Source organism: Carettochelys insculpta, chromosome 21 (genome assembly GCF_033958435.1).
Source record: "Carettochelys insculpta isolate YL-2023 chromosome 21, ASM3395843v1, whole genome shotgun sequence".
NCBI lineage: Eukaryota > Metazoa > Chordata > Testudines > Carettochelyidae > Carettochelys > Carettochelys insculpta.
In genome coordinates, this window is record NC_134157.1 from 2,667,191 (window position 1) to 2,677,694 (window position 10,504).

The 10,504-nt window shown below is 60.6% G+C and overlaps 2 protein-coding genes across 2 annotated transcripts in view; both read left to right on the forward strand.

The window, feature by feature from the left end:
- WDR31 (WD repeat domain 31) overlaps positions 1-5,032 on the forward strand; it is a 31,649-nt gene extending 26,617 nt beyond the window's left edge. The window contains exons 9-11 of the mRNA XM_075015423.1: positions 500-641; positions 1,581-1,743; positions 3,413-5,032. Coding sequence (XP_074871524.1) covers positions 500-641; positions 1,581-1,743; positions 3,413-3,573 — 466 coding nt within the window. The 3' untranslated portion in view covers positions 3,574-5,032. The remainder of the gene's footprint in view (positions 1-499; positions 642-1,580; positions 1,744-3,412) is intronic.
- Positions 5,033-8,934: 3,902 nt separating this feature from the next.
- RNF183 (ring finger protein 183) lies at positions 8,935-9,510 on the forward strand. Its single transcript, XM_075015838.1, has one exon. The coding sequence runs from the start codon at positions 8,935-8,937 to the stop codon at positions 9,508-9,510; it is 576 nt and encodes a 191-aa protein (XP_074871939.1).
- The last annotated feature ends 994 nt before the right edge of the window (positions 9,511-10,504 follow it).

Genomic DNA, 10,504 nt, shown 5'->3' on the forward strand with positions numbered 1-10,504 from the left:
GCGGGCCGGAGGTGGAGCAGCTCAGGCTGCTGGTGGCCCCCGGGCCGTGAGCGTGAGACCCCTGGACTAGAATCAGAGAGGAGCTGTATTAGTTTGTATCCGCAGAAACAAGGAGAAGTCCTGTGCCAACTCATAGACTAACCGACGTTTTGGAGCATGAGCTTTCGTGATATTGCATCTGGCAAAGCCGGTCTTTGCCCACGAAAGCTCATGCTCCAAAATATCCTGTAGTCTGGAAGGTGCCACAGGACTGCTCCTGGTTTTTCCCTGGACTAGAGAATGGACAGGTCTGGGCCAGAGCACAGCCCAGTGTCATGGAGCTCAGCTGCCCTTGAAGTGGAGGAGCAGAGACCCAGGCTGGACTTGCCACGAGTATGAATCAGACTGGCTGCTTGGTGCTCTCTTTGGCAGCATCTCTCCCGTCCCTTGCCTGATGCCCCTGGGATCTGATGGCTCTGTTAACTCTGCTTTGCTTGCTCTCCTCTCTCTTGCCTGCCAGGATCTGGGATAGCCGGGAGCTGCAGGTGGCCCATATGTTCCCAGCAAAGCAGTATATTCAGACCTACTGTGATGTGAGCCAGGACGGGCGGTACTGCATCAGCAGCAGCAATGGCTTTGGTGGGGAGGGCTGTGAAGCCACAGTGAGTTACCAGCTGGACACAAAGTGCTGTTTGCCCTAGTCCCCTGCAGAAATCGTTACCTCCAGGCCTGTCTCGTGGGCAGCAGGGCTCGGTACCAGGAAGTGCAGCCTGCATGTTGGATTGGCATTAGCCTTGGTGTTACTGCTGTGCTCACTCCCCACATCTCTTTAAGGCTTTTAAAAAGCTTCCGTTTGTGACAACGAATGCTCTGCCTTCCTCACAGCCCTGGGATCGCAGCTCCTGTGCAGTGCAGATGCCTGCAAGGTGCTTACAGAAAATGCAAGCTCTCTGCCCCGGGGAATTTACAATCTAAGTGCCCACCACCTCTTTGGTGTGCATGTCACTGCACCTGTGTAACCCCCGGGCCCCCGTGGGACGCGGCGTGTGTAAGGTCTTGCAGGACAGAGGCCTGACCATTGGCTTTTGCAAGACGTTTGGCTGTTAAGAGATGCCAGGAAAGAGCAACGAGGGGACACGGAGAATTACCTGGCTGCTGGACCAGATGCAGTGATTGTAGTGCCTGTGTTAAACCTGCCTAATGCTCGAGATGCTGATTAACAAGGAGACAAGTCATCCTGCTGGGGCCTGACTCCTCAAGGACCAAATGCTGGCCCCTGCCAAAGCCTGCTGCCGAACTCCCGTGGTGTTCGGTCAGTCTAGAGTCTGACCCCATTTACACCAAACCTGCCTGGGGCCGGCTTCCTGCACTGCCCTGGGGGTTGCATGGCTGTACCCCTGCAGCTCTGGGAACGTGGCACATGCCATCCCGCATCACCTGGCCACATCAGCCTGGTGGCAGGTGCTGAGTGAGGAAGGCAGGGAGGTTCCTGGGAGACGTGATGATGGGTTTGTCCTTGTAAAGCAGCCAGACGTGGCGAAGGGAGAGTGACCAGTGGTGAGGTGGCCTTCAGGCTGTGCGCTGTCTCTGTTCCCTTGCAGCTGTGGGACCTCCGGCAGACGAGAAGCCGAGTGCGGGAGTACAAAGGACATTTCCAGACCATTGCCTCCTGTGTCTTCCTCCCTGCAGGGCTGGCTCAGACCCCCAGCATTGCCACTTCCTCACATGACAGCATGGTGAAGGTCTGGAACCAGGACAGTGGAGGTATGGCCTAGCAGTGACACAGGGGGAACGGCCTCTTGACAGGGTCTGAAAACTTTCCTCTTTGCTCCTCTCTGGCAGTTCGTGAGGGGCTGCTGAGTTGTTACTCCAGTGGGCTCCAACCTGTGGAGGGTCGCAGTCCTGCTCCTGGCCGCCCCTTCTCTCCTTGGGGCTGGCAGCGGAGATGGGGGCACACAGGGCTAAGGGGGCTGAGGCTGTGGCCACAGCGGGGCATGGGTCTGGTGCCAGGAGCAGGGCTGTGGTGGAAGCTGGCAGCAGAGCCCTTGGCCAGGTGCAGCTCTGTTCCCAGCTTTGGCCTGAGGCAGGAATGAAGCCGTGGCCAGAACGAGGCTGGGCCATGAAGGGGGCCAGCAGGATGTAAAGCTGGGCTGGGCCTTGGGACAGGGCTCAGTGTGGGGCCTGGAGCCACGAGCAGGTAGGGGCTGGGTGGCACTCCCTCCCCACTTCCCATGGGGACTAGCCTGGACCTGCTGCAGCCCCTGGGCCTTCCTCCACACCGCCCTCGAGGGACATGCTCCACTGTTTGGGGACCTCTGTTTTATCCCGGGGGTCACTGACCCCGATCCAGCCTGTGGGTCTCTGACAGAAATGGCTCTTCTGTGGCCTGTGAAAGCCAGAACCACTGCTGGGATTTTAGCTGTATTCTACGTGCTGTTCTGGGCGCCTAAGCCAGCGTGACGTTAGTTACGCACCACTAAGCGGCCTTCGTCCTGCTGCATGAGGCAGGGCATTGAATGGCCTTCCTGGTTCATCAGCCTCCGTCTCAACCAGCCGTCAGCATCTGCAGGTGCCATAATCGCAGCTGAACTGTAAATACGCACGATCGATTTGTGTTACGGGAGAGGCTAACAGCCCCAGTCTGGGAGCCAGCAGCCATGGGCCGTGCAAATACAAACAGACCCTGGGAGACTTTGATTCTGTTTTTGCATTTTGCAAATGCCCTGTGCCAGTCTCTGCCGGTGGCCCAGGTCTGGGAGGAGCTCCGACGAAGGCCGAGTGGATGAGTGACTGTGTGTCTCCAGGGGTAGGCTCAAATGTCGGATGTTCTCGTCTCTGTTGAAAATAGAAACCTCCATCATGTTGGTTTATGGGCCCAGGAATATTTCTGGTGCAGGGGCCTGGCACCACCAAAGGTCTGGGCTGACTCTCTCCCCCAGCCCCATCAGCCACCCTTGGGCAATTTAAAACGGCCTTGGTGCCCTGCTGCCACCACCAGCAGCACAGCGCAGCTGGAGTCACCTGTGAGGAGGAGCACGTATAGTTCCTCACCACCCTTGTGTTATGGGGCCCTCAGAACCGTCTCAAACTGTGCCTGCCCCATTCCTGTCTCCGTCCGGCATCTGGGCCTGTTAGGGCTGACTCTGGGGCCCAGCGTGTGGGTTTCTTAGGGCTATGTTGGCATCTGAGGCTAGGTCTGTAGCTGCTTGTTCTCGCCCTTACTCCCTGCTCATGCCTGCCATAGCACAGGGAGTGGGAGGACAAAGCGGGGGACATGGGGACGGTCTGTCATGGGGCTGTGGAGCAGTGGAAACTGCCCCCACCTCGAAAAGCCCCGTCTTGCGTAGGTTGGTTGTGACGATGACAGCGAGACACACTGGACTGCAGAGAGGAAGAACTCCCCTAACGGACCACTTCCCTGCTCTCTCCACAGCTTGCCTGGCCACCCTGTGCCTTGGTGGAGCCGGACCCCTGGCTTCCCTGGCTGTCGGTGACAGCTCCACGCTTCTCTGTGCCAGCTTCAACTCGGGAATTCACATACTCAGGGTCAAGAGCATGAAAGGGCTGGAGCTGCAGGAGGTGGCCATGTTCTGACTCTCAGTGGCGCTCTCTCCCCCAGACTGCTGGGGCAAAATTCAAGCTGGAGGTGCCCCTCTGCTCCCAGAGGCCTCCAGTTGCTGGGACTCGTTTCCCAGCTGACTCGGTTCCATGGCCAGGAACCTGTAACATCCCTAGTCCCAAAGCACAGGTACAGCACCAGCAGCATTGTCAGCTTCGTTGTCTGAGGTTATGGTTATGGAAACTAGCTGCATCCTCTTCTGCTGCCAAGTCAGAGATGCATTTAGGCCAAATTTTAGCTTGAAATGAGCCTTGTCCATTTGATGCACAGAATCACAAGCAAAATAGTTTTGACTGAGGCTCGCTCAGATGGGACGGGTAAGCAGAGCCTCCACTGAAGCAGGCAGCCAGTGGAGGAAGGGTGTTTCTGGAAGCAACCTGCTGACAGTGGTTGGGGACCTCCAGCCTGTCACAGGCAAGCTCTAGTCTTTCCTTTGCTGCAGCTTTTCTTCCTGCGAGCACACACAAAAGCCTGGTTGCTCCTCAGCAGGAATAAGGGAAAACTGTGACTCCTTGTACCTCTCCCCTGCCCACTGTTCCCTTGTTAAGGCCGAGGGCCTGCCACCAGAGCAGAGCTGGCTCACCGAGCAGCCCAGGTTACCCTGCTGAGAAACAAAGGGGACTTTTCTGTTACCTCTGGGGAGAAGCCGAATGCTGTGCCGTGAAGCAAACCTCCTTGAAGCCCCCGGCCTTTGGAACGAGCGGCATGTTCTGGAACACCCAGGGACTGGGGACTGACTGGACAGCAGTGCCAAGGGGCTGGGTCAGAGGAGCTCGGCCCAGGGTCAGCGTGGAGGGGAGGGGAACAGATGCCTGTTCTGTGGCAGAGCGGCTGTATGTGCACCTGGGGGGGTGGGCAGAGCATTCTGGGCTGCTGAGCGCTGTGCTCTCCGAGGCAACAGCTTTGCGCTGGGGTCTGCCCACCCTGTGTTCTAGCTCTGGGAGCTCCTGGCGTCCTTCCTGCATTAGCCCCCCAGGGTGCTTGCCGAGCTCCAGCCCTGCACCGGCACCCCGTGAGGAAGGGCACGTTGCATGTGCTGCCTCTGGAGCTGGAGTGCCTGTCCTGGCTGTTGGCACTCAGTGCCTGTTGAGCTCAGCTTTATTGTCTCTCTAGCTTTGGTACGTGCCACTTCCCTGTGTTATGCTTCCTGGGAGCCTCGGATGGGGAGCCGAGTCTGTCTAGGGATGTTTGCCAACCTCCACCCCTGTGCGCTGAACTAGCATGGGTGTTTGACTCAGGCGGAAGACACATTTCCTCACTTGTGTGTGTGGCTTCTAGGGGGGCTGCACAGAAGGGAAAAGTGGCTGCAGTCTGCTGAGCTGGTTTGTAAAGGACAAGGTGCTGCTGCGCTGTGCTTGGGCCTGCTCTTTTTTGACCTGTTTCCCAAAGGCCAGACTGTGTCTGGGATGGAGATGATGCTCATCGGCCATCAGGCTAATAAATGTGCCTAGCAGGGAGTGTGGCATCTGCCATGATACCGCTTAGTCTCACCTGAAAGGAGGGTTGTGTGTGACTATAACCCCCCGCCCCAGAGGTTGGGCTGTGGGCTTGGCACGTGGCAGTCTCAGGCAGGCCATGGCACAGCCAAACCAAGAACCCAGATCCTGACTCCCAGCTCTGCTTTAGCCATGCTCATGCCCTCTGCTCTCTACTAGCAATCTTCCAGCAGCCACTCTGCCTGGATTTTGGTACCAGCTGCCCCCATCAAATAGAAGCAGTTGCTGCTTATTTTGGAGGGGGTGGGGTTGGCAGCTGCTGCATGACCCCTCTGGAAAGCCAGCAGGCTGCCTGGCCTCTCCACGGGCATTTCAGTAGTGGGCTGGTGCAGCTGGTCATGCTGCGAGGGCAGGCTCAGGGCCTGGGCAGGTGGCATCACCTGTTGCATTTGGCAGAGGCAAGGGGCACGGCCGGCAGCGGCTCGAAATCTCCATTAAAGGCTCTTGCTAGTGGCCTGGCTGCAGCTCTTCCCCCACCCTGCCCAGAACCGACCAGGCCCCTGTTCTCTAAGCACCCTGTCCCGGCCTCCCTTGAGCCACGGGGCTGATCTGCACGGGCCGAGCCTACCCTTACCCCAGCACAGACCCAGGCTTGGCACCGTGCTCCGCCCCAGAAGAGCATCCGCCCTGTTTACAGGAGGCCTAGATTAGAGCCTTGGAAACCTTCCCAAGCTGGACCAGAGCAAGGCCCTCTGGCACACAGCAGCTGAGGCCAGGCCTGTCCAGGCTGGGCCCATAGCAATGGGCCAGCCCCAGCCCTGGCGCTCTCCATCCGCCCTCGCCCCAGGGAGGAGCAGAGCTGCAGCAGGCGCTCGCTCGCTCCCATGGCCGTCCAGCTCTGGGATCTGCACAGCTGCTGCCTGGGGCCTCAGCTGTGGGCAGGGCCCCAGGGTGGTGCTGCCCTGCTGGAGCCTGGCTCAGGTACAACGCAAAGAGGCTGGGTAAGGTGAAGACGACCAGCAGCAAGACAGCGCTCCAGAGCACAGCCAGCCGCTGCACCCATGGGACCTGCCAAAGCGCCCTGCACGTGGACGGGTGGGGGTTGTAGAATAACCCCCCCTGTAACCAGCATCTCTAGACTCCTTCCCTGGCACTCACTTGACCGGGTCAGGCTGGCTGCTTGATCCAGCACAGCTGGCGTCTGTCGATCCAGCCATCCTGCAGGGGCTGCAGCCAGCAAGGGAACCAGGACACCACGTCCATGTTGGGTGGGCGTCTGGGGATCCTTCCATCCGGGACGAGCACCAGGGTCCTGCAGAGAGGGGCGGGGAAGGTCTGGGCTGGTCACGCAGCTGCAGAGCCGTGCCAGGCAGAAGGGGTGTGTGCACAGCCCTCAGGGCCTCCGGAAGACGATGGTCTGGTCGGGCAGCTTGTGGCTAAGGCTGGTTAGGGCAATGGGCCATAACCAGAGTCTGTCCTCAGTGGCAGCAGCCCGGTGCTGTCTAACCCGAAGGCGGATTCTCAGGGCAGCAGAGCCAGGTATGTTTCATCAGTGCCCTCACCCACAAGCGAAGTGCTTCCTGCTAGCGTGCTGTGTTTTGCTGCGTGTCCTGGGCTGGATCTGTGGCTCATGCGCCCACCCCAACATGCAAAAGGCCAGTGCTGCGCCGGCTGCAGAGCCCAGCCGGTGTGAGCTCCTTTGCTTAGTAACCACCATCAAGCGCTAACGTGTGCTGCACCAGGGTCAGGGCAGCCCCCTCCCCACATAGCAACGTGGCTCTGCACACACACGGCCAGCTGGCTCGGACACAGCAGAGGGAGGGAGGCAGCCATGGACATGCAGAGCAACGGGGGGTGGGACAGACGTGCTCAGCCCCCCTCTGAGGAGCTAACAGGTGGCTTAGCTGCTCAGGGGCACCTGTCCTGCGGTGGCTGCTAGGCCCAGTGGCAAACCCTCCTGGGCCCCTTACAGGCAGCTCCTACCCCAGGGAAACACTGAGCCCTGGCCTGGCCCTGGGTGTTCCCTAGGCAATGGAACTGAGAGCTGAGGCTTGAAGTAGCCAGGGAGCCCAGTGCCGGCAACCCAGGCCTGGCACCCAGGGAGGAAGAAGGGGGTGACACTTACTACACCCTGCGCTGCTCCTGGCCTCCCTGTGACGCTGGGGCTGCTGCAGGCTTCCTGCATGAGGCACGGGTGGGTGTGTGCTTTTAAACACGCTTACCAGCACTGAGCCCCCCCAATCACACCCACGTTTGCACTGGCCTCTCAGTGCCCCCCCACACACTGGGAGCTGGCCCGAGGGCTTACAGCCCCCGCAAGCTGCCATCCATAGAGCTGCCTGTGAGCTGGCATTGGAGGTCGGGGGGAGAGCTGATGTACAAGGCCTAGTTCGCACCTGTTGGTATTTTTATCCCCTCCCCTGCCCCAGCCGCTCTCTGGTGCCAGGTGCGCTATGTAAACAGCAGCCGCTGCCAGCCCTGGGAGCTCAGCGCCTGTAGCCACTCCCAGAGACGCAGCCGGCAGGGAGAGGTGCCGTGTTCCGACTGGCTTGGGACCCTCACAGGTCAGCAGCTCGCTCCTGGCCCTGCGGCCGCCCCCTCCCCGCTTGCAGAGGCCACTGCTGGGGCTGCCCCCTGCTAAGGCTGGGTGTGGCTGGGAGCCAGGCACTGGCACTGCCTGGGGGATGAAGGACAAGGCTCATTGCCCCAGCTGTGTTTAAGGGACACCCTGCCAGGGGCTGCTGCTGCTGCTCCGCCACACTGGCAGCACTGGTACCAGGCCCCCTTTGGGACCGTGAGCATCCCCAGCAGCCTGCAGCTCCTTAGGGCAGGCAGGTGCAGCTCCTTGCAGTGCCAGGGGGCACGGAGGGGGGTGCTGCATCTTGGCAGGCAGGGCCCCATCGCAGCAGGCTTTGTGCTGCTCCCAGGGCTGCCTTCTGCACTGTCCTCAGCCTCTAGCTAGGTGCACTGACCAGACCTGGGGAGCCGCCTCCAAGGGTCTATCAGGCAGAACTGCAGCCTCAGGCCTCCTGCCTGAGCCTCTCCTGCCATGGGAAGGGCCCAGGGCATGACCCTGACCTGCATGGGTGGTGAGCTGCTGACCAGCGCCTCCCGCTGCCTTCTCCACCAAGCTGCTGTGCAACGGGCCAGCCTTGAACTGGCTCCAGGGTGGGGGTGTTGCTCTGGCGTGAGGGCAGTAGCTCTTTGGGGTCAGGTCAGACCTGGTCTCTTTGCACAGGGTCTGAGCCTGCCTGGTGCTGCTGTTCCTGGGGTAGACTGCTTGAGCATGCTCCTGCCTGGCCTCTGCACACACCACCGAGCGCCCGGGCTGCGCTGGCCCAGGGTGATTGAACGCATCAGGCCGGCACTCAGGGGTCCCCAGCACGTTCTGGAGCAGGGGCAGCTGCAGGCCCCCCGTAAGGCCCCTCTGCAGAGGCAGCTGTAATGCCACCCGGACTGGCCAGGGATCAGCGTTACAGGCACCAGGGATTTGCTGAAGTCACTGGGAGGAAGGCCGGGGGAACGCTCTGCTCCTGGCAGCCCAAAAGCCCAGCAGATCTGCAAGGCAGCACCCCTCCCTCTGCTGCCTCTTGTACCAGACCTAGAGGAGCCTGGGTTTCGTGGCTGGTCTCTGTCCCACCCACCCTGCCAGGGTGACGGTTCCTCCTCTCCAGGGACTTGGCTGCTGGTAGGACTGACCTGGTCATGGCACTGAAGCTCCCACTTCCAGGGCTCTAGCAGCGTGCAGCTGGATCAGTTACTGCCCGGTGCAGCTGTCCCATCCTGCGCTTGGGGAGATCTGCAGCTCACTGAGGTGCAAAGGGATGCATTGTCACAGGCCTTGTGTGTTGTTCCAGGCAGGTGGTGAGATCACCTTCCCTGCAACCTCCCCAGCAGCAGATGGCACAATGTCCCACTGAGCCCCTGGCAGACAGGCGGAGCAGGCAGCCCGAGGCAGACTGCCCGGTGTGCTGGAACCCCTTCAACAACACCTTCCGCACCCCTAAGCTGCTGGAGTGCCGCCACTCCTTCTGCATCGAGTGCTTGGCGCACCTCAGCCTGGTGTCCCCCACCCGCAACCGGCTGCAATGCCCACTCTGCCGCCACCCCACCGTCCTGCCCTCCAGCAAGCCTGTCACGGAGCTGCCCACCAACACGGCTGTCCTGCGCTGGCTCAAACTGGAGCCCAACCACATCATCCTGGAGGGGCGGCAGCTGTACCTAAAGCACGAGCGGAAAGCCCGGTACTGCCTGCGCCAGCCCAGGGTTTACACCCTCAACCTGGGAACGGAGCTGAGCAGCTCCCAGGCTCCCTCCAGGCCGAGCTCGGACCCCAGCCGGTCGGCCCTCCAGCAGCGCCTCCGCAACCCCCAGGTCCGCGTCTTCGCCTACCTCATGGGTGTCATCCTCGGCATGCTGCTGCTGCTGTTGTTCTCCCTCTTTTGGGCCAAGCAGTTCCCATGGGGCGTAGGCTGAGGGCCTGCTGGGCACCAGAGCTCAGCATCTTCTTGGGCATCCACTGCAGCCACTTGGCATCTGCTCTGGGAGGGGAGAGCCCTTGGCCCCTCCTGCCTACGCCTGCAGTCTCTGGCCAATGAGCTTGTTCCTGGTCGCATCTCAGTGGCACAGCCAGCCTCTTAAGCTGGGCATTGTCACCACCTGCAGCACAGCGTGGTCAGGGGGCTGGAGCTGCCCCATCAGCCAAAGCTCTCTACTGCCCGGCTGGGGGTCCCACCAGGAGCTCCAAGACGCTATGGTAATACCCGTGACACTAGCAGGCGACAAGGCCTTTATGCTGGCTGGCTGTGACCCAAGAGGCGGCGATGCTGCAACGCCCAGGCCAGGAGGAATGAACTAGAACCTTAGGGTCAGCAGTGAAGATTTCCAGCAGCTCAGCGCTGCCGCTTGGCTCCCCTGGGATAATGCCATGGCCCTGGGTGCCAAGGAGGAGCGTGCACACACACACACCACAGACAGACACCGGCTGTTGGGCCAAAGCTCCCTGGGGCGGTGCTGGGTCCCTCTGCTGCTCAAGCAGCACTCTGACTCACCGACGACCTGGAAGCAATTTCATCTCTGTCTTTGAACTCACTGTTGGACATTTTTGCCCTGTTTACACTCAAACCCAATCAGCCCCTCGCAGGAGCTCTGCTCTCACCCCCGCCCCCGTCTTTCCCAGAGGCAAGAACAATCAGACAGTGCCCATTCCAGGGCAGATGGGGACCACCTGTTCCTAACAGAAAGCACCAGTGTTTGCCCTGCCTCTGGATCAGGTCCGTGGGCTCAGAAAGCAGCAGCTGCACTGAAGGGGCAGCATGGGGCCAGCTCTTCTAACTGCCCAAGGTCGTACTGCCAAGGCTTTTCCATGGCCCAGCCTGCTGTGCACCAAGACAGGCCAGTTGCAATGGGCATTTCCTGCCATGGCTCTGGCTGGCAGGTGGGGCCTGGTGCGCTCAGTGGGAGAAATCTG

Coding starts and splice junctions, on each gene's coding strand:
- RNF183 (XM_075015838.1), top strand. CDS start 8,935: ATGGCACAATGTCCCACTGAGCCCCTGGCAGACAGGCGGAGCAGGCAG.